The 24,064-nt window shown below is 43.5% G+C and overlaps 1 protein-coding gene across 1 annotated transcript in view; it reads left to right on the plus strand.

Moving 5' to 3' along the window:
• The window catches only part of PTPRB (protein tyrosine phosphatase receptor type B), a 108,634-nt gene that overhangs the window by 62,502 nt on the left and 22,068 nt on the right, over positions 1-24,064 (plus strand). Inside the window, exons 16-26 of the mRNA XM_054718844.1 lie at positions 1,960-2,223; positions 3,687-3,950; positions 4,958-5,239; positions 8,552-8,830; positions 9,314-9,463; positions 11,623-11,866; positions 19,476-19,582; positions 22,476-22,575; positions 23,425-23,508; positions 23,612-23,629; positions 23,741-23,822. Coding sequence (XP_054574819.1) covers positions 1,960-2,223; positions 3,687-3,950; positions 4,958-5,239; positions 8,552-8,830; positions 9,314-9,463; positions 11,623-11,866; positions 19,476-19,582; positions 22,476-22,575; positions 23,425-23,508; positions 23,612-23,629; positions 23,741-23,822 — 1,874 coding nt within the window. The remainder of the gene's footprint in view (positions 1-1,959; positions 2,224-3,686; positions 3,951-4,957; positions 5,240-8,551; positions 8,831-9,313; positions 9,464-11,622; positions 11,867-19,475; positions 19,583-22,475; positions 22,576-23,424; positions 23,509-23,611; positions 23,630-23,740; positions 23,823-24,064) is intronic.

Below are 24,064 nucleotides of genomic sequence, written 5' to 3' on the forward strand. Positions count from 1 at the left end.
CTGCACGCCCCACTGGGGATCGAGCCCACAACCCTGGGCATGTGCCCTGACTAAGAATCAAACCATGACCTCCTGGTTCGTAGGTCGATGCTCAACCACTGAGCTACGCCGGCTAGGTGAGGCTTACAATTTTAGATAGTCCAGTCCTCAAAGACTTTCTTAAGAAGGTGACATTTGAGTAAAAAATCTGAAAGAAAGGAAAATTGGATCATGCAGTTATTTGGGGAAGAGCATCTCCAATCAGAACAGTCGGCCAGGCAAAGATCCTGAGATGGGAAGGTGACTGGCCTTTCGGAGGAAAAAGAGGTCAGTATAGCTGGAAAAGAGTGAGTGAGAACACAGTGAGTGAGAACATGTAGTCAGAAAGGTAATTGAGGTCAAGAGACAATTGCAGTTGTGGAAATCCTAAGGGTCAAAAGCTAACCTAATGCAAGGAGCTCAATGAAGAACAGTAGATATAGACAAGAAATATTTCTACATGAGGTAAGATGGTACTTGGTGGCTACGCAGAGAGCAGATGGAGGAACAGGAGATTCTGGAGTTCCTACCTGGCATGTCTGGTAGAATATAGGCCATGAATTTAGATGAGAGAAGCAGAAAGAGGGAGTTTCAAGGAGGAATACAGAGGATTCTGTTTTGGACTGAGTTTGATATGTCTGAATGACTTTCATAGGGAAGTAATTATTGGTAATTGAAAATATGGGTCCCAGCTCAGAAAAGTGAGAGATAGAGAACTGGATAAAAATTCTAATTAAATCCATATCTTAGTCTCTTCAAGCTGCTATAACAAAAATACTATAATCTGTGTGGCTTAAACAACAAATACTTCTTTCTCACAGTTCTGGAGGCTGGAAGTCTGAAATCAAGGCAACAGCAGATTGGGTATCTGTGAGGGCTTGCTTTCTGGTTTATGGATGGCACTTTCTCATTGTGTCCTCACATGATGGAAAGAGGAGAGAGCTCTCTGGGGCCTCTTTTTAGGGCAATAAACCTGTTCATGTGGGCGTCACCCTCATGACCTCATCACCTCCCAATGGTTCTACCTCCTAATACCATCACCTTGAGGGTTAGGTTTCAACATACAATTTTGGGGGAACAGAAACATTCAGACCATAGTAATTCATAAAGTGGATGAGAATGATTGCTTAGCTAGTGTTATAAGATATGAAGGGGACAGAGGATAGAACCATGGACAACCAACTTTTAAGTGCCTGGCGTAAGGAGAGGAAGGAAGCAAAAGAGCCTGAGAAGGTGTTTGCAGTGGAGGGAAAAGAACTCAGGAGAGACCGAGACAGATGTCCTGGTCTGTTTCCACCTGCATCTGAAGACTTCTGTGGAATCAGGAAGCATCTGCACCAACCGTTTCAAAGCTGGTGATTTCTGTTGGCATTTGATTGCTTTAACCAACAGGTAGCACTAAATGGGATTGCAAAATCCTAAAGTGAACTTTTTTAAAAAATGGTTTGGGCTTTCCTCTTGCTTCTCTTTCTTATATCCCTGATTCTGATTTCCTCTTTCTGTCTGCCTTTTCCTTTCTTTCCCACCCACTCTTTCCTCCCCACAGTCCTTCCCTCTCATGGTCATTCCCTAGCTCTCAGACGGCATTCAGAGACAGGTTTTGTTTTTTATCTCTGATATAGCTCTTAAGATTAGAAAGACATTTAGTCACACAGGTCAGATTAACATTTATTACATACCCCCCAAAATATATTTGAAGATACTTTCCCATTACCTATTTTCCTTGTTCTTTTGTGGTTTTGTTTTTTAAATGAACAGTTTCAGCATCAATAATTAGATGTATGTATTTACTATGGTGTCTCCATGAGGTCAATATTTGTGAAAGGCAGGGACCATGTGTTTTGAACTATTGCTTGAGTGAGCCCAGCCAGGCGCCACGCTAGGCTGTGTCAGGGACAGGCCAAAACTCAGTCTCACTCTCTTGCTCCTCGACGTTTCCAGTGCCAGCAGCTGTCACCAACCTGAGGATCACCGAGAACTCCACCAGACACCTGTCCTTCACCTGGACCACCTCAGAGGGAGAGCTCAACTGGTACAACATCTTTCTGTACAACCCAGATCGAACTCTTCAGGACAGAGCTCAAGTTGACCCACAAGTCCAGAGCTTTTCTTTCCAGAACTTACTGCAAGGCCGAATGTACAAAATGGTGATAGTAACTCACAGTGGGGAGCTGTCTAATGAGTCTTTCATATTCGGAAGGACAGGTAAGACCGGGACCCACACAGTAAGGAATAGCAGGGAAATGATCACAATAGTCGCTATTCTACCCAGGGCATAGCTTTATATGAAATTTGTGACCTTCAGGCTTTCTGACCCTAAATCTTTGATTATAGTTTTTGCACTGGCTTCTGCTCTGTCGCCTCCACTTGTTTACCTCCTAGGTTGATGGAAAAAAATGAATCTGGTTCCTCTACTTTCAAGAGGGTTATTTATAATCCAAGCTGTGCCCTTATTCTTTCTACAAGACAGAGATGGAGTAGAGGGCAGGTCCCGAGAAGGACAACTATAAATGGGACCAATAAGCAAAGACTGCTGGGAATCAAAACCTCAGCACTGACTGGAGTGAACACCAAGAGTTCCAGGAAAACGAGAGGGAGAAACATCTCTCTGGGCTGCAAATTGGACCTTCTCTTGTTCCATCATTTGAGCCTATTCTCTCATTTTTCTATTCAAAATTATTTTTCATTTGACATTAGTTTTTGTTGTGTCCCAGGCACTGGGCTCAAGGCTGGAATATGACAGTGAACAAGACAAATGACTCCCCTGACCTCACTGAGCTCTACGTTAGTGGATGGAGAGGGGCTGGGGACAGTAGATTTTAAAGGGAGATGATTTTGGATCACCTGAAATTCTATGAAGGGAATAAACAGTACGTTGTGACAGGGAACAACTTGGCAGGACAAGAAACTAGACAGAGCAGGCATTTCAGCTGAAACCTGAGGGCAGCCATGTGAAGAGCACATTCCAGGCGCCCAACACAAGTCCTACATTTGTCTTTTGATGGGAATGAAACGGAGCAGCAGATGAGCCTAAACCGTGAATAGACTTGCCTACGTGTTACCATTTCCAGGGCAGTCTTTGCTCTGCAGGTTAATGCTTCCAGTTCCTCTAACTAGAGACAACAGTCTTCATTCTTCAAATGATGATGATGCTCAAATACCCATGGCACAGGTGCCAGCACAACCAATTTATACAAAGGCAGAAGCAACTGTTAATAAAGATAGTGGTGAGAAAGAGCATGAGAGAACTGAGAACCTGAAAGCTGGAGAGGAAGTGGAGATTCAGAGAGGGATGTTACGGTACGGCGGCCACAGTGGTGTGGGCCTGACTGCAAGGGCTGGAACCTTCTGTGAACACTTTTAGGGCCTTTTATGAGTTCAGTATAAGCTACTTGGCCAGTTTTAATTAATAATTTCTGATTATTTCATTTTATATGTCCATTAGGGTTCATGCGGCAAGCATACAAAAGTCACCACCTGTTGTGTTTTGTTCTATTTTAATTTGTACCACATTCTCCTAAACCTGATTGAGCTGAAATGTAGGCAAGGTCTGACTCTACAATAGGAGCTATTCACTCATATGCCCAATGCAGCTCATGTTTTCACCCGTGGGCCAAAATGCCTTTGTTTCTGTTTTGTTTTTGGTAAGGGCGTTCCCTCTGTTTCAGTCCCAGCCTCTGTGAGTAACCTCAAGGGATCCAATCGGAACATGACAGACAGTCTCTGGTTCAGCTGGAGTCCAGCCCCTGGGGACTTCGACTTCTATGAGCTGATTCTCTATAATCCCAATGGCACCAAGAAGGAAAACTGGAAAGAAAAGGACCTGACGGAGTGGCGTTTTCATGGCCTTGTTCCTGGAAGGAAGTACACCCTGTGTGTGGTAACTCACAGTGGAGAGCTCAGCAACAAGGTCACAGGGCAGAGCAGAACAGGTAAGAAGCCCAGGTGCCAATGGCCAGGTATTGCTGGGAAGTAGCTTCCAAAGACGTGGGTTTTTTGTTTTGTTTTGTTTGTTGTTGTTGTTGCTGTTTTTAAATATATTTTTGTTGATTTTAGAGAGAAAGGAAGGGAGACGGAGAAAGAGAGAAACATTGATGAGATCCATCGGCTGCCTCCTGCACACCCCCTACTGGGGATGGAGCCTGCAGCCTGGGCATGTGCCCTGACTGGGAATCAAATCAGTGAACTCTTGGTACATAGGATGAAGCTCAACCCACTAAGCTATACCAGCCAAGGCTAAAGACATGTTTTAATTATGGTTTTAATAAGAAGAAACATAAGCAATAAGGATGTGCCATGTGCTAACCCCTGAACTGGGGGGCGGCGGGGGGAGCGGGGGGCGGCGCGGAAGCACAGTGGTACAGTGGATAAAGGAAACAGACTGGTTAAAATGATCTAGGTCCTTAGCTTAACTCTGCCACTGACTTAAGTGAAACTGGGCAGGTCATTGAGCATCTCTAAGCCTTAATTTTTCTTGTCTATAAAATGGTGATAATCACATACATCATCATTGTGTGACTATGAGCAGTGCTTTCTAAATTTTTTTAAAATTTCTTAGGCACACATAGATAACTTTAATATACCTGTGTGCCATTCTGGGGTCAATGGGCAGGGCCATCTGAAATTGGACATAATCTGTGGGGTTTAGTCCTCACAACTCAAAATATGATAGTATCAATACCTTTGCACACTTGTAACCCATTCAGGGCACACCCATTCAGGGCAGCACTCTGGTAAGGAAGCTCCGGTTATGAAAATGAAAGAAAATGTACATAAAACACTTGAGAACAGTGTCTTCCACATAGTAAAGCTCCTATTATTATATTATTTCCTCCTACAAAGTACATTTAAAGTATGTCTGATGTCGCTCAGCTATCTTATCTGCATATGTTATGGCATAGAAGTGATTACATGATTTTTCATGCTCTCCTACATACAGCCCCAAGTCCTCCCAGTCTTATGTCATTTGCTGATGTTGCAAACACATCCTTGGCCATTACCTGGAAGGGACCACCAGACTGGACAGACTACGACGACTTTGAGGTGCAGTGGTTACCCAGAGACGCAATCACAGTCTTCAACCCCTACAGCAACAGAAAATCAGAGGGACGCATCGTGTATGGTCTTCGTCCAGGGAGATCCTATCAGTTCAGTGTCAAGACTGTCAGCGGAGACTCCTGGAAGACCTACAGCAGACCAGTTTCTGGATCTGTGAGGACAAGTATGACATGTTTTGCTACTCTCGGTTCTCAAATGGAATGAGGAGGAAGTATGTGTTACAACATCTAATTCCAACTGGGCTTGGTTTAAATCCACATTTTTATTTGGAATTGGTTAGAGTGAATTCAGGCAGAATTATATATATTTGTTCATTTATTCATATAATAGCAACAATGAACAATAAAGAAATAATCTCACGGAGCTTACAGTCGAGTGGGAGGTACCATCTTTAAAAGCAGTTTCATTTGGGTGTGACGAAGGAAGCATTTGGCACTATAGAAACCCACGGTGGTGGCATTGACCCAATGCAAGGGAGCTTATGGGAAGAAGAAACATCCAAATCAAAACCTAAGGAAAGAGTAAGATCCACCAGGTAGAGATGGGGGAAGAAGTAGAGAATATTCCAGGTAGAGAGACTAAAATATCCCAAGACCAGGAAGGAGAGAGGAACAGAAAGGAGTTTAGTTGGCCAGAGCATAAAAGGTGCAATTAGGAGAATCAGGTCATCAAATGTCTTGTGAGCCATTGTAACGACTTTGAACTTTATCCTCAATCAATCAGAGCCACTGAAGGATTTTTGGCCAAGATGTCATAATGAGATTTGTACTTTAGAAAGCCACTCTAGGTACAGTGTAAAGAATAGGTTAAAAGGGGCAAACTAGAAGCAGAGGGACCAATTAGGACATATTGTTATGAAACCTGAAGAGAAAAATATTTTAAAAGTGAAATATGTATCAGTTTCTTCTCAAAGGCATTTTGGGATCAATGAACTAACCTGAAAGAAACAAAGGTGTTTCAGAATAGGAACCTCAATCCAAGTATTTATTTTTCAATAATACCTAGTAAATGTAGCTTCTCAGATCAGATAGTGGTTATTGAGAAAATACCTAGCTGAAAGTTAAAATTTTATGCAAGTTAGTTGTTTTGTTTATTCAGCAAACATGTGTGCTATAACACTTATAATTTGTGCTCCATATTGTATCCAAAGACCATATTCAAAAGAAATATGTGAAGAAAAACTAACAGGTTTTGCTTATAGCAAGCTTGGGGTGGGTTTTTTCAGTGGCTTGCTATGGGCGGTGTGATTGAATCACAGGGGCGCAGTTAAGAGCTCAGTAGAGGCTGGGTCCGATCACATCTGGAGTATTGTATTCCATCCCGGATGCTAGAGTTTAAGAGTGGCATTTACCAACTGGGGCATGCCCAAGAGGAGAGCAACCAGCATGCGGAGGGATTTAGCACTGAATTTTATGAGGAATGGCTGATGGAACTTTGAGGATTTCATTAGTTAGGGTTGGGTTTGGCTATGGGTAACAGAAAACCCAAAATAAGAGGATTAAGCAAAATAGAAGTTTATCATTCTCATAGAAATCACTCCAGTAGCCAATTACTCGCAAATAAGCTCCAGCCATGATGAATAACTGGTCGTTCAGGGTCAACCACCTTCCCACTCCTTCCAGCCCCACCCTCGGCACCTGGGTGCGTGGTTTCTCTGTCTAAAATGCCCTTCCCGAAATCTGGGCAAGCTGTCATCCTTGCCAGAGGCCTTTGCTAACTCCTGCCCACCACTAGCGCCAGCAGCAAAAAGGTGTCTGTCACCACACAGCATCTCCTTTTTCCATTTCTTCTAGAACAGTCTCCTTTCTTCTTTGTATTATGGCTATTTTGGAGTCCTCTCCCTTCCTAGAGGTTAAGGCTAATGTCGTATTCACCTCTCTACTGTTCATACACCCTAGAAGAGCACCTTGCACATAGTAGGCACTCATTTCTTAGTGAAAGGGGGCGGGACCTGAGTGTTGGAAGGCAGGTGAAAAGGAGGAGAGAGAAGGAACTGAGGGAAGAGGTGGAAGCAAGTTTCCACATTATTCTTCGTGCGAATTATCGGAGTTACGGGTTAGGCAGGATGTCTTTAGGTCTCAGCTCTGATCTGGTTTGAAAGGAGTTCAAAAGTTTAACAAGCAGTTAATGTTTGAAAAGACACAGTTATTGCTTGTCTCAAATGCCAGTTCTTTTGTGAGCCTTTTGATGGGTTGATGTCATTGATTATTGCCATCTGTGGATTGTTACTGTATTGTGTGCTGTGGTCAATAAGATAATGGGCTTTTAAATTTTAATCTTTATGAAGGCTGGAATGAAATAAGGTGGTCTAGACCTAGGTTTCAAGTTCTTTTCCAGAGCCTGAAGGCTCCTTGGAAGAGTCTGGGGGAATGCGAGGGAGGTCGTAGAGAGAGCACCCCAGTGTACACCCCTGAGCCCAGTGCACACTTAAAACACAGACCAGAACTCCTCTGATTTTACAGACCAGGGAACTGAGAACTATTATTTTTTTAAATGGCTCAGCAGCTACCATTACAGTTCGAAAATTACTTATCTAAATTGCACAATTTCGCTTTATAAATATATACTGTAAATAATTAGAAATGGTAGGCATGCAACTGGTTGGGGCAGCCTACAGAGCTTCTTATTAACCTCTACAGTCACATAAGCGCCTTTCTTTCCGACTGAATCTTTTACTCGTTGTTTTGTCATTCACCATAAATAAGACCAGCATTCCTTCACTGAGTCCCTACTGGGTCAGGCTCTCTTTTAAGCAGAAGAAACCGAATGACCACAGCATAGGGGCCTGGGACAGAATGGTCTCCGTGCAGAACACAAGCAGTTCCGGTTCCATGGCATGTGAGCGGGAAAGGGCAGGCAGAAATGGAAGAGGGGACAGAAGCCAGGGCCCAGAGGGTAACAGGCCAGCAGTGTCATTTCTTAATTCCCTCATTTATGGAGCAGTTACTATGCCGGCCACTATTCTAGGAGGCTGTGCATGATTCAACTCATTGAATCATCCCAGTAATCATGTGATGATTGGTTAGCTTAACTTCCCCACTTTACAGAGGGGCTCAGATGTGTCAAGAGTGCACAGCTGGTAACTAGAACTTGAGTTCAGGCAGGCCGGACTGTACTTCTGGCCTCTCCTTTACTCGGCCTGACCTTCTGTCTGACTTCAGCCACTTGATTTCACTGCCCATGTGTGCGCATTTATGTTTCCAGTCACGTTGGCATCTGGTGATTTTTTAAAGGAACAGCATTTTAACTTTTAATGTTTCTCAAAATAGGGTCTGGCAGTCAGACATTCCCTTGGAGGTCTATGAGATTTTTTTTTATTGATAAACAATCCAAATTAAGTTTGGGAATTATTTATTTAGATCTTTGAGCTAGTTGGACCCAAAGAAGCTAAAAAAAAAACAAAAAAAACAACAACAACAACAACACACATGTTTCACAGAGTTATGAAAAGTGTCCCTTCTTCTCTCTCCTTTAGAGCCAGACAAAATCCAAAACCTACATTGCCGGCCTCAGAACTCCACGGCCATTGCCTGCTCTTGGATCCCTCCCGATTCCGACTTTGACGGGTATAGCATTGAATGCCGGAAAATGGACACTCAAGAAGTTGAGTTTTCCAGAAAGCTGGAGAAGGAAAAATCTCTGCTCAGTATCATGATGCTCGTGCCCCATAAGAGATACCTGGTGTCCATCAAGGTGCAGTCAGCTGGCGTGACCAGCGAGGTGGTGGAAGACAGCACCATCACAATGATAGACCGTGAGTGTCCCCGGGTGTGCGGCGTCCTCTGTCGTGTTCGTCATGCTGTTCACTGGCATACGGTTCACTTCCACATTAGCATGTCTTGTCACTTGGAGGACCTAAAAGGCTCTGGGAAGTGGAAACATTTCTCTGTGTAAGGTACCCTGGCAGCAAACAAGTTAAAAGATCTTAAAGTCCCTATGAGTTAGTATTTAAATACGTCACTTTGCCCGATACAGTAGAGGGCTCATGGAGCTGCCTCTTTCATTATGTTTAATGTGCCTCTGGCACATCACTTCAGGCCCGCTTCCGTCAGGAGAGGAGGGGTTTTCTTGATTACATACAAGCACGCGAGTGTGTGCACACATACACACACACAGAGAGAGAGAGAGAGAGAGAGAGAGAGAGAGAGAGAGAGAGCATGTATCAACACCTCACATATTGTTTATATGTAAAAGCAGAGTTGTGACCCTTCTTGCTTCTCTCTCCACCGTTCCCCAGGCCCTCCTCCTCCACCTCCGCATATCCGTGTGAATAAGAAGGACGTGCTAATTAGCAAATCTTCCATCAACTTTACTTTCAACTGCAGCTGGTTCAGCGACACCAATGGAGCCGTGAAATACTTCACGGTGGTAGTGAGAGAGGCTGATGGTAAGTGAATTCCCTCAACTCCAAGATGCAGCATTGCTTCCTCAAAGGCCACTCTGGGGACTCCTCCTGTGACAGTTCTTAAAAGCAGAAACTTAATGTTTATGTCATGCACTCTCTCGCTGCCAGATGCAGGGAGATGTAACCAAAAAACTGCTCAAAGGCTCTCTCAACAAGAAAGCCCGTTATCTGCTGGGTGTGATTACTCAATGGGTGAATGGTAATAATAGCAACCACAGCCGTAATAATGGTAACCGTCAGTTATTGAGCCTGTACGGTGTGCCGGGCACTGTTGGAAGTGCATCGCATGTGCAGACTCATTCAATCTTCTTCGCTCCCCATTCAGTCCTGTTCACTGCTCTCTTGGTCTGCCATTAAGCAGCAATATGCTTCAACTGTCTTCCCCCGTCTCTGTCTCAAATACCCCCACCAATCACATGTCCCAAACCACCCACCAATTCACAAAAATACTCAAAAGCTTGAGGGAGGAAAAAGATGATCATAAAAAACATTCCTCCTTTCTCCACTGCATTTCCTTCAATAGTATGTTTTATTCTCTAGTTCTTTCATCCCTAAACTAGTCTGTGTCTACTTAATTCCTGTGGACTAGGCAAACACTAGGTAATCGTTGAACAACATTCCATACAACCACCAAGTATGATCTTCAGAGATTACTATATACATCAGCATTTGTCAAACATACAGGAGTATTGTACATTGGTGTACACATGCCCGTAAGTGTATTTGCCATTGAGGTCTTGCACGCTCTTTCTCCAAAACAGATGTTTGTGTCTGGAACAGCATTGGTATATTTTGCATGTCTTATGTTTTTCAAAATTGTTTAAGGTGCTGCACATGAGTTTCTTAAGCATCTTTGACAATTGTAACCCATTTGTGGGCAATGGGAAATTTTAAATCTGACAAATGGTGGAGCTAAATAGTATTTTAGTCTCACCAGATAGCTAACCGTCTATGCGCTTTTGCATCTTATTTAATTGTACTAAATCTGGGTACGCATAATTAATTAAATCATTTCAAGGGTCAGTGGTGCATCCCAGATTTCTTTACACCTCATAACTGGAGATAAATTGAACTGTGCAGCGACCTGAGATTTAAGTAGGCTGCAGTGAAGATAACGTTTTACTACAGGAGTATAAGGCAGTGGCCAAAAAGAAGTCAGACCCCAAAAAGCAGCCTTGTGTTCTCCAGCAGGCGGGTTTCAGTTAGTGATGCCCATGGAGAGGGGCGGTGCTCCCCTGTTGATCTAAGGTAACAATCCTGCTCATATAAGTGGCATGTATCACGTAGGCACCCATCCTAAAGGCCACATTGCTTTTCAACTACTGCCAACGAGGTAATATTTCCAAGATCCACTCATTTTGAGCAAATTTTATTAAACAAGAGTCCAGGATGCGATGAAGCCCTACCGTACCACTTCTTGAAATTCATTGTAAATAGCATGCGATCTCCATAATATTTATCTTCCTAATTATGCTTTCCTCCAGCCAACATCAAAACTGGTGTGCAGAGCCAAAACACACAGCAGGCTGGGTGGACAGGGGAAGAGTTCTGGGAAGTGATCGGCGTGAGGGGCCAAATCTGAGCCAGGATTAAACTGTACTCAAGATAACAGTCCTGTACCCAGAGCCGTTATCAGCAGGGCGTGGCACGTGGACGTGCTGGTGGGGCGACTGCTCTGGCCTTGGATTTGATTTCTCCTATCTTTTTCCTATTTCCCAGGTCATAGGGATTTCCTTATTAGCTTAGCTACAATGATTATTGGCAAGGTAGAGAGCTTATTGAGTGGGTTGACTCTCACAATGGGGAGTGTTTAACTTTCTGGAGTTGTGGGCACGTTATCATTTGGTTTAATGAGATACCCTCTCACCCACACATTTTATTTGCAAGAAAAATGATGGCATATGTGTGTGTGTGTGTGTGTGTGTGTGTGTGTGTGTGTGTGTGTATTTGTTCATACACTATCATTCATTTTAGAAAAAAAATGAATTAAAATTATTTTCATTGAGAGCATTTCACAGCATCCTTCGAGCTCACACATGCTGGGAATGACCAGAGAGGGTGAGGAGTCAGCCTTAGAATCCTCAGTAGAAACCACTGAGGCCACAAGAAAGTCAGCCTTCACTGTGGGTTTTGTCCTCCAGGCAGTGATGAGCTGAAGCCAGAACAGCAGCACCCTCTGCCCTCCTACCTGGAGTACAGGCACAACGCCTCCATTCGCGTGTATCAGACCAATTATTTTGCCAGCAAATGTGCCGAAGGTCCTGACAGCAACGCCAAGAGTTTTAACATTAAGCTTGGAGCAGAGATGGAGAGCCTGGGTGGAAAATGTGATCCCAATCAGCAAAAATTCTGTGACGGACCGCTGAAGCCACGCACTGCCTACAGGTTAGATGTATTGCCGTCGTTTTGCTGGGAGGGATGTGCTACATTACTAGGCGCTCGGCTGCCTGGGCCGCTGATGCACCTATGCTCCTGCAGATTAATCACCTACGTTACAAGAGTGCTCTGTGTTTTACTGGGTAATTTATAAAAGTTGTGTTCCTGCCTCCATTCACAGGGAATGTGTAAAAAAGACCTTGAGCAGTGTGCAAAAGCTCTAATTCACTGTGTGAAGAATTGAAGGTTCTTAACAGATTGTTCTTTCTCCTAAAACTTCTTTAGTACAAGCCAGATCAATTCCCAGGTTAACGATTGTGAAAATGTCCAAGTGGAAAGATTGAGTTTAGGGAGACACAAGAAGTATGAGCTTTTAGCTTCCACTTTTAATGAGGACTCAAGTTACACTGATTCATTTACCTTCTAAGGCATAAAAAGATGAAAGTGTTCTCTGGTCCTGACAGAAGTCTTGAAGGGAGAGGCCCCTGAATGATTGCGAGCATCCCCTCCTCGCTCTAAGAAGGCAGATTAAAGGGGCGGCTGCTTGGCCCCAGGAAGCACTGCTGCAGCCAGCAGCCCCGCCCAGCTGCAGGAACTGGCAGAAGTGCACAGCATCCCAAACCAGCGTCCTCAAGAGAAAGAGAGCCTATAGATACAGACACTCAAGATTGGCACTTCTGCAAAGGATGTACCTTCTCTGTTGTGTGTTCCCAGAGCTGATATTAACCAAGAGAGCAGCCAATCAGGTTCTCTATGGGCAGTGCCTATTCTTGTTGGTCAGGGCCCAGGTATATTGACTCTTACATGTTGAGTCAGCTTCAAAAGGAGACAGAGACCTGACATCACACCTGAGAGCACTCTTTTTTTTTTTTTTTAAATCCTCACCTGAGGATATTTTTTTTCCCATTGCTTTTCAGAGCGGAAGGGAGGGAGGGGAGAGAGAGAGAAACATCGATATGTGAGAGACACATAGATTGGTCGCCTCCCACACTCGCCCTGATTGGGGGAATGGGGAGCGAACCCCAGGGATGTGCCCTTAATCAGGAATCGAACCTGAGACCCTCTGGTGGGCAGGCTGGTGCTCCAACCACTGAGCAACATCAGCCAAGGACTGAGAGCCCTCTTAGCTCCTTCCTGCATCAACTAAGGAAGGCCAATGGTTTTCTTCCTAAAACAGAGTGCTCACTTTGGGCAGGAACTCTGTGGAGTTACCTCTGCCCAGGACTCACCACAAAAATGATTTGCACCTCCAGAGCAAACACATGCAAACTTACTAGTGATGTTTACTTCAAGAAGAGACCATTATGAGTTTGTCTGAAGGAAATGAGCTCTCGGACAGAGCAAAGGAGAAATATGAGCGATCGGAACGCTGGAATCCTTCAGGTCCTATGAGAATCATGAGTGTCTCAGCTCCTTAGACACTTGGGCTCAAGGACCCGAGCAAAAGTCTCCCAGGGGCCATTTTCCCTTTGTGACTAGGAAAGGTGAGGCTGGTTTTGTTTGCTTGCTTGTTTGCTTTTTGAGAGAGGAGAGAAAATGACTCATCACTACATTTCAGAGAGAGAACCAGAAGCTATAGCCAGTTTGCATCTAGACCAGAGCCTGCCAGGCTCCCAGCATATTCCTTCCTGTGCATAGCAGCTGCCACAGGGCTGCCATTTTTTGGTCATTAGCCTTATGAACAGTATTTCAGTTCTTTAGCCCTCATGTTTTCATCACAAAACATTGCAGTTGTTCTGGGGAACAGATCAAACCTAGTTATGCGCCTTCTAGATCAAGGTCTTCCAGTGATCCCGTTCACCCCATAGCCTTCCAGAGCAGGGCACACAAAGTCCTCACCTTCTCCCCTCCCAGCTTCCTCGTCAACGTTGTCTCCCACCATTTTCCCAAGTATACCCTGCCCTTTGGCTACTCCTCACTCCTCAGAGTTCTCTTGAACGTGACATGGCTCTCTTTGACCTGAGGCTTTGCTCATTCTTTTCACTCTATCTAGGATGCTGCCAGGCCCTTGTTTGGTGGCTGAATTCCTCCAGACAGTTCAAAAGTCAGCTCAACCTTCAGCCAGCTCCATGCCCCCGCTTGTCAATGCACTGCTGGGCAGTTGTGCCCTCAGCTCCATTTCCACAGCACCCAGTCCTGACATTCTTCTAATCAATCCTCCGGTTACCAGTGACTTTTAGCCCTTTGTTTAATCACCTACCCTCTTTACTACACTGAGAGAGCTCACGGTCTAATGGAGGAGACAGATGTGATGTTGGTTATGAAACAATGTGACAAGTACCAGGCACAAAAGAAGCATTTATTAAATGTTTAGGAGACAAGATACACTTCTAAAAAGTTACACATTCTTAATCTAGCGTAATCAACTCATGCTGTAGATATTTGTTTGCTAGGACCTAACTCTCCTCTGTTTCTCCCATGTGCATGTGGCTCAGTCCTGTGGAAAGCATGCCAGGCAGTAGTGCTTGATGAGAAGAGGCCTAGCCTTTCAGAATGCATGGGAAAACCGCATGCTGAGTGGCCTCCTGCCAGGGGCTGCTGAGCCCTGGCCCCCGGGACTCAGCGTTCCGCCTTCTCAAGATGATAGTCACCACGGTGACCTTCAATGCTGTCAGGCACCTTTTATCCAGAGAGAATAGGTGGACAGGAAGAAACATGGAAAAAGAAACATTATGATTGAAAAGAAATTGGAAAACACTAGGTTTAGCTGACATGCAAGCTTATTATGTCAGTGCATGTCATGTGTTCCCATTCGTTTGGGTTCCTATTATTCGGTTGTATAATTAGCATGGTTCCATGTGGGAAGAGAAAGGGCAGAGCATGATGGGTGAGAGGTAGTTTGGAGGTTAGGAAAGTGCTGATCTGGTTTTGTTTCTATTCTAAATAGAATAGCAATGTGACCACGATCGGGTAGTCAGCTTCTCTTGACCTCATTTTTCTCAAATGAAGGAAACTAAACCACATGATCTCTAACTTTGTGCTATGGAATTTTCTGATTCTGGACACAGTTAAACTTGAAATAATTACTATCAGATATCTGTTCATTAAAATAATCTTACTCATATTATTAAATCGATTATGCTGATAATATATTCATTACAGGGTGCCTCCTCCCTGGAAGTCACTGGGCCGGGTGTGGTAGTGAAAATATGGAAATAGGGACAGAGAATTAAGGTGGAGGGAACAGAGTGAGTCAAAGTGCAGAAGCAAAAGCACAGATTGTTTAGAGAAGAGTTCAGGTCCAAGCAGGACTGGGGGCATGAGTTAGAAGGAGGGGACAGAGGGTCAGAACAATGTTTCCTGGCCTGTTACTACTTCAGCATTATTACAGGATGTGCCCAGATACTTTGGGGTTCAACAAATCTACCCTTTTTAAAAAGGAAAAAAATGAATCCTCCATTCATTTTCATAGGGTTTAAATTAACACTAGAAAACGTTTTTCTATAGAAACCAAGCCTGATATTTTATTTATTTACTAGAGGCCCAGTGCATGAAATTCGTACACATGGGGGCAGGAGCGGGGATGGTCCCTCAGCCCGGCCTGTGCCCTCTCACAGTCCAGGAGCCCTCAGGGGATGTCCAACTGACCCCAAGGTGTGAGAGGCTCCCGCCATTGCCACTGCGATCGCCAGTTGAGAGCCCGGCTTCTGGCTGAGCGGCGCTCCCTCTGTTGGAGCGCACTGACCACCAGGGGGCAGCTCCTGCGTTGAGCAGGATTAAGCCTAAACCAGCTTTCCAACATCCCCCAAGGCTGTCCCGGATTGTGAGAGGACACAGGCCAGGCCGAGGGACCCCACCGGTGCATGATTAAGGATGGAGGGGGACACGGGAGGTTGGTCAGCCAGGCAGGGACCACGGAGGGCTCTAGGGCATGTCCAGCCCATCTCACTCAGTCCCAATTGGCCAGACCCTAGCAGCAAGCTAACCTACGGGTTGGAACATCTGCCCCCTGGTGGTCAGTGCACATCATAGCAGCTGGTCAACTGGTTGACTGTCTGCCCCCTGGTGGTCAGTGCAGGTCATAGTGAGTGGTTGAGTAGCCTTAGCATATCATTAGCATATTACGCTTTGATTGGTTGAACGGATGACTGGATGACTGGACACTTAGCATATTAGGTTTTTATTATATAGGATTTATTTTAAATTTAAATTCTTTATTGTTTAAAGTATTACATAAGTCTCCTTTTCCCCCCATTGACCTCTCCCCAGCCACCTGCATCCCCTAGCATATGCCCTCACCACCCACCTACCCCCCATGTCTGTGTCCATGGGCTATGCTGATATGCATGCATACAAGTCCTTTGGTTGATCTCTTACCCCCTCGTCCCCCTGCCTTCCCTCATAGGTTGGACAGTCTGTTCGATGCTTCTATGACTCTGGTTCTGTTTTTCATTCATCAATTTATGTTGTTCATTATATTCCACAAATGAGTGAGATCATGTGATATTTATCTTTCTCTGACTGGCTTATTTCGCTTAGCATAATGCTCTCCAGTTCCATCCATGCTGTTGCAAATGGTAAGAGTTCCTTCTTTTCTATGGCAGCGTAGTATTCCATGGTGTAGATGTGCCACAGTTTTCTAATCCACTCATCTGCTGATGGGCACTTAGGCCGTTTCCAAATCTTAGCTATGGTAAATTGTGCTGCTATGAATATAGGGGTGAAAATATCCTTTCTGATTGGTGTTTCTGTTTTCTTAAGCCTGATACTTTATCAGTAAACCTATAGTCCGAGAATCTCAAGATAGAAAGAACTCAGGAGGTGGCCCAGGCTAGTCTTGAACTTCGTGCAGCAGACCTCTTCCGCAGCTTTCCTGGGAGCTGGTTTTCCTCCAGCCCCTGCTGAGAGCCCTTCAATAACATAAAGCCCTTCACTACCTACGTGGCTCCCACTCTAGATGCTGGAGAGTAGCTTCATGTTCCTGAACTACAGCTCTATGACTCGAGCCTCCTGAGCTCAGTCCTGTCTTTAAGGAGGAAAATAAGGATGTCTGTTTCCTCTTCTACATGCAGTCTTCCTTAAATCTGAAGTCAGCTGTCATGTTCCTCTAAGCCTTCTCTGTCATCATCCTGGTCAATCAGCCCAATGATCTCTATGCTTCCTAAATTATGACCCCCAAAATTGAGTACGACTGGACCTGACTCACCCAGAGAACATGAGATTTAGGTCCTGTGATGGGTACAGTAGGCCTTTCATCCAGGCTGAGGTTCTAATTCTGTGTTTTAGGAGCTGCACCTGGCTTGCTTATTGAATTTAGGGCCAGCTGATCTCCAGGCACATCCCACATGGGCACATGGACAGCTACCTCAGCAGCTCTCCAGCCCAGGTGACTGAAATAACTCCAAATGTCAGCTGGAGAGCTCTAAAGGAGTCGCACTGTCATTCTAGCCCATATTGCCAAGCAAAGCTTATCCTCTTGCCCTAGCCTCGCTCCCATTTCTATCAGTGAGGCCATTTTTCTTCCCAATGACCTGAGCTAAAATCTTAGAACAATTTTTTTTTTAATAATCCTCACCTGAGGATATTTTTCCATTGATTTTCAGAGAGAGTGGGAGGGAGAAAGGAGCGGGAGAGAGAGAGAGAAACATGGATGTGAGAGAGACACATCAACTGGTTGTCTCCTGCACACGCCCTTACTGAGGCCAGGGATCTAACCTGCAACCCAGGTATGTACCCTTAACCAGGAATCAAACTGGTGACCCTTTGGTGCATGGGCCTATGCTCTAACCACTTAGCAACACAGGCTAGGCCTAGAACCATCTTGATTTCCCCTTTCTCCTCTTCAGACTGGGTCTTATCTGGCACCTCCTCTCAGTGCCTTTCAGTCTTCTTTCTGTTCTCATTGCCACCGCCCGAGACCAAGGCTCCATGTCCTTGGCCTGGACTATCACACTAGTCTCTATATGGACCACTCTTCTCCCAGGTGGTCTTTTGCTGGCTCTTCCACTTGATTTCATACTGTTCCCCCATTTGCAACCCTGTGCTCTAGGCCACCCCATTTCCTTATGCCCAAACACACAGTTTCCTCCAAATTGCAGTGTTCCTCGTTTGCAGTTTAATATGTGCTTTCTTCTTTTACTATTTGCCTTATTTCTTTATATTGTTTTTCTAGTTTTCAAGCAACTTATAACTTCAGCAATTAGATATAAAGAAGGCATTAAATACATTTTATGACAATGACATTAAAATATTTTTATATAAAAGGCTCTTTAGAAAATAACTAGTGCCAAAAAGATGGGAAGATACATAATTTTATTTGTAATATAGTGTTCAATGTAAAATGTTATTTGTATATGTAGTTATTTTATTAAAATATCAACAATTACAGTAATACTGATAATATTGATATTTGACTCATTGGACTGCTCTAATAGGCACCTCAGAATTACTGCCCCCGCAAATGAACTCTGTACTTCTAAACCCCTCAACATTCTCCACGGACTTCCTTGATGTTAGTAAATGGCATCCAGTTGCTCCTCAGCCAGATCATATGGAGTCATCCTTGCCTCCACCCTTTCATACTGCCTGTCCATCAGCAAATCTTTCAGCTCTTTCTTTGAAATATCCAACACTTATCACTATAAATATGACTGCATTTTGGTCCAAGCCAGCATCTCCCACCTGGACTTGAGCAATTCCCTGCCGACTAGTTTGTCCTCTTTTTTTTTTTTTTTTTTTTTTTAATTTCAGAGAGGAAGGGAGAGGGAGAGAGAGATAGAAACATCGATGATGAGAGAGAATCATGGATCAGCTGCCTCCGGCAAGTTCCCCACCAGGGATCGAGCCCACAATCCCGGGCATGTGCCCTTGACCAGAATAGAACCTGGGACCTTTCAGTTTGCAGGCCAACACTCTATCCACTGAGCCAAACCAGCTAGGGCTAGTTTGTCCTCTTTTACTGCTGCCCCCAGGCTGCAGCAGCCAGAATGATCCTGATAGCACCCCCTAGTGGCTTCCTGGGTCTCTCAGAACAAAAGCCAAAATCCTCACCAGACCTTCTGGGTCTCCCATGGTCCCATCTACTAGTAAATCTCTGCCCTCGTCTCCTACCTCTCCGTCATTCATATATTGTGCTTCAGCCACGCTGGCCTCCTTCCACCCGGGCATGTTCCTGCCTGAGAGCCCTGCACCTGTCTGAAATGGAGCCATGGTTCCCTCTTTCCCTTTCCTCAGATTTCTGTGCATATATCCTTTTATCAAAGAAACATTCATTGACCATGATGAATAAAGCAGTCCCAGATGTCCCATACCCATTGCTTTCCATCTCCCTTATTCTGCTGCTGTCTTTTTAATGGTTCATGTCACTATTCGGCATATTATATTTGTATATGTATTATCTGATGTCTTCCATGAAAATGTAACCTCTGGGATGGTAGGGACTTTTACTTTCTTCCTTGCAGTATCTCCAGCCCCTGGAACAGGGTCTGGCACACAATAGGGGCTCCATAAATATTTGATGGATGAATGAATGAACCCAAGTCTGTCTGATTCTATTACTCACATCCGACCCTACATACATATTGATAGGTCTCCACCCTGTTTCTCCTTGAACACATTCTTCAGTAGTCCCACTCTGGTCAGCCACTAATTTGTATCTAAATAAATGTTTCCTTTTCAGAATCAGTATTCGGGCTTTTACACAGCTGTTTGATGAGGATCTAAAGGAATTCACAAAGCCACTCTATTCAGACACCTTTTTCTCTTTGCCTATCACCACCGAGTCAGGTAAGGCTAACCTTTCCGTTCCCACATATTCTACCAACCCCGTCACTCACAAGGACCTCTCGTGGGGAGGTCTACAACTTGGCTGATGGTGGGGGGAACATTTGTTTTCACTTGGAAGCTAATCTGTATGTGATTGTGGATTGATGCGGATTCAAGGAATTCACAACTTCTGTAGGAGAACGGATTAAAGGGGAATTAATCTAGAAACGGTAAAAGTACCAGATTTTTTAAAGAGGTACCAGACCTTTATTGAAGATAAATTTTTTAATAGTGGGAGGAAAGCATTTAAATAAAGAGCTTACACAGATCAAAATATAAATAGATACAAAAGGCTTTCCAATGCATACATGCACATACATAGAAATATATTTTAAAAAACCTAGAAGAAAAAATAGCAATGTATTAACAACGAATATCTCAAAGTAGTGGGATTATAGGCAGCTTTTTTTCTTTTGCTTGTTATATGTTATTTTCACACTATAAAAAATGTTAACTTAAAAGGCTTTACATAAATTTATGAAAGACACTTCTCATGTATGTCAGAGGGAAAGCCTGAGTAATAGTGGCAGCTGGTACTTACTGGGTTGCCTGCTCTGTGGAGGTAGTTTTAAGCATTGTGCATAGAATCATTTATCCAAGCCTAACAACAGCCTTTTGAGGTGGATACTGTTATCATCCCCATTTTAAAGGTGAGGACCTGAGGCACCGAGAGTTAAAGGAACTCAGATTTCTGGGCTTATCAAGGACACTTGCACTGACGGTGTTGAGCAAAGCCTAATAGAGCTGGGGAAGATAGGAGAGCTGGTGTTCTGGCCCTTTCTGCCTGCATCCTAACCTGTACACCGCACTGCCTTGGAATAGTTCAGTAAGGCTGAGAATAGCATCATTTTTCAGCAGGTTTTTCCTCGTTACCATGATCTGCCCCAGTCTTTCCCTGAAGCCCATGTTTCATGGTCCTTGGTCTCAGGAAGTTCTTTACAGCTAAAACAGTCTGTCATGCTGCAGGACAAAAATGACTCAGCCTCACTAACACCCCCATCTATTTATGCCAAATATAGGCATAATCTCCCACTTTTCAAGCCAAAAAGAGATCAGAACACAAGACGATTGAGACATGTTTGCTTATAATTTAATGTTAAGTAAAGGCTTTGTAAACACAAGTCTTTCCTCTTTGAAATATTGTTATACAGTAAAAATTATATAGACTTCAGTAAAGGAAGATAGTAAGTATATATTTAAAAAAAGAATATTAACCACCTTAAATGAAAGATGATTGTGTTGATTTGATGAATCTTGAAAAGCAACATTGAATAAAAAAAATTCCAAGGGCGTAAAATGAAACTTCAAATATGGGCTAATTCTTAGACTTAAATGTAAGGGCTGAGACAATAAAATTTTTAAAAGAAAACAAAGGAGTACATTTTTGTGACCTTGAGTTAGGAAATGGTTTCTTAGGTATGACACCAAAAGCACAAGCAATGAAAGAACAAATAGATAAATGGGACTTAATCAAAATTAAAAACGAGAGACTATTTGCCAATCTTCTATCTGATAAGGTGTTAGTATCCAGAGTATGTAAAGAACTCCTAACTTACAACTCAATAATAAAAAGACAAATAACAAAAGATATGAATAGACATCTCTCCAAAGAAGATAACAAATGTCCAATAAGCACATGAAAAGATGCTCAACATCCTAAGTCATTAGGGAAATGTAAATTAAAGCCACAGTAAGAAACCACTTCACACCCAGTAGAATGACTATAATCCAGAAGACAGTAATGGGTGTTAGCAAGGATATGGAGAAATTGGAACCTCATGCATTGCTTGTGAGAATGAATAATGGTGTAGCTGCTTTGGAAAACAGTTGTCCAGTTACTCAAAATGTTAAACCTAGAGTTACCATCTAGTCCAGCAATTCCACTCCTGAGTATATACCCAAGAGAAATGAAAACATATGTCCACACAAAACCCTGTAAACACATGTTTGTAGCAGCTTTATTCATAATAACCCAAATAGCCATTAATGGATGGTTGAACAACAAAATGTGAGATATCATTGAGCATAAAAAGGAATGAAATATTGATCAATGCTACAATATGACTGAGCCTTGAAAACATTACGCTAAGTGAAAGAGGCCAATTACAGAAGAACACGTATTTATGATTCAGTTTATGTAAAATGTCCAAAATAGGTGAATCTATGAAGACAGAAAGATTAATGGTTGCCAGGGCTAGGAAGAGGAGAGAATAGAGAATGACAGCTAAGAGCATGTGGTTTCTTGACATGGGGGTGGGGGGGGAGAGATGATGAAAATGTTATGAAATTGTATGAGGTGATATTTGCAAAATTCTGTGACTATACTGAAAATCATTGAATTATACAATTAAACTGGTGAATTGTATGATACGTTAATTATATTTCAATAAAACTATTTAAAAAATGGGCTACTCTTACCTGTTCTTAAACTCCCAGTGGCAGTATTATACCAGAAAATAAAAATAAAATTTTGTTAAAATAACTCACAGCAATGCACTGGATTGGCTAAAGTCCCAGATGCTGTAACTTGTTTTATACAAATGAAATAACATTTTTATTTTGGTGGCAAACTGCTGGCATTTATCTTAAGGGCCCCCAACTTTATATACAAGCACAAATAAGTCCAAAATTTATTTAAAAGCTAAATAACATTAACTTCAAAAATATAATGACCCACCAGCGTTTCATCTTCTCGGCTGCATACTCCCATACTTTAGATAGGAACTGCCTCAGTGTGGGCATCGCTTGAATTCTTCTTTAATAATGTTCCTGGGGAGGTAGAGCTTCTAGCTCCCTGGTTTGTTAGCACTAATGTGCCCACCTGGGTTTGTTGTTTCCATCTGTTTTACTGTAGAGCCTTTTTTTGGAGTTATTGAAGGTGTGAGTGCTGGTCTGTTCTTAATCGGCATGCTGGTGGCCGTTGTTGCCCTATTCATCTGCAGGCGGAGAACGAGGTGAGTACAAAGACCCCTTTAGTGATTGGGCCCACAACCCTACACATGCAACTGAAAATGCCCTTTAGCCTGAACAGTAAGAAGGGGAAATAATTTAATTTCTCTCGGTTAAATCACCTTTGCTTCTCAAGAAAAACAAAAGTCAAACCCTAAAACCGGGACTCACTTTTGTCTGTCTCTCTACACACCATTGATGAATTCTGCCCTCTCCAAATGACTAGGGGGCTGTGTGAAGCTATATTTGAGTGTGAAACAACACCTTTTGCACAGGAAAAAAACACGTTGTGTGTGGTTCCATCTCCTCATGAAGACAGAGATGTGTGCAAATTGTGTACCCAACCACTTTTCTGAAATATGCTGAAAAGTATGGCTGACATCACCCTTTTATGGCTCATAGCTGCTGTGCTAATTTAAGTAGAGACCAAAAAGAACCAAAGCATGTGGTCCCGAAGCCACACTCTCTCCTCTTAGGGAATTTCTTTTATTTGGCACACTGTGTTCTCTCTTGATGTCATGTCTTGCATCTAAGGTTTGCCGGGGTTTTTTTAAGGAAAGTTTTATTGAGAGTGTGGGAAGTGATTGTGACCTGTAGCCAAAAACCAGAAGACAAATCTCCAGCTACTGCAGAGATCCATTTCTCAGTGGGAAAAAATCTATTTCTTCTTTATGTTCTTCCTCTCTTCCCCACCCCTCCTCAAAGAGACGTTGGCTGGGTGTAAATCTACGTGAATGCTGAAAAATCCACCTATGCACAAGCATGCACAGCCTTACCAGAAATGGAAAGTGTGTTGAAGTCCTAATGTAATAGGTCTCATAATTAGAATGTAAGTCCATTCCCTTATGTTACAGCCATGGTCGAGAAAGGCCCTCTGCCCAACTGAGCATCCGCCGGGATCGGCCGTTGTCTGTCCACTTGAACCTGGGCCAGAAAGGGTGAGCACCACATCTTCCTTCACCCCGTTTACTGAAAGCTGAGTTGGTTGTATTGCATGAGGTTTACTAATGGGCTCTTTCTTCTCTTGGCTTCCTTTCACAGTAACCGGAAAACTTCTTGGTAAGAGAGAAAACTCATTAATTACTATCATATCTGCTTTTGAAACAGAGCTCTAACTGGTTATGACATGTTTCCTTCAGTAATTTTCCTTCTGTCATATTTTTATTCTAGCCCAATAAAAGTAAATCAGTTTGAAGGGCACTTCATGAAGCTGCAGGCTGACTCCAACTACCTTCTATCCAAGGAGTACGAGGTACGACTCAGATGCCATTATGCTTTGGCACCCTAGTCCTTGGCAGAAGTTTCCTCCCGAGCTTTCCTGTGGAATCACAGGCGGATTGGGCTCAGGAGTTAGGATGACACGTAGGATTTCAGCTGAGTGCTCTTTTATGCCCGAATCTCTTCCCCACACAACATACCACCTCATCTCACAGGCCATTTCATCTCCAGATGTGTGCAGCAAAGTGCTACCTGAATCCGATGGTAAGAAAGAAT

The sequence above is a fragment of the Eptesicus fuscus genome, chromosome 7 (genome assembly GCF_027574615.1).
Source record: "Eptesicus fuscus isolate TK198812 chromosome 7, DD_ASM_mEF_20220401, whole genome shotgun sequence".
Lineage (NCBI taxonomy): Eukaryota > Metazoa > Chordata > Mammalia > Chiroptera > Vespertilionidae > Eptesicus > Eptesicus fuscus.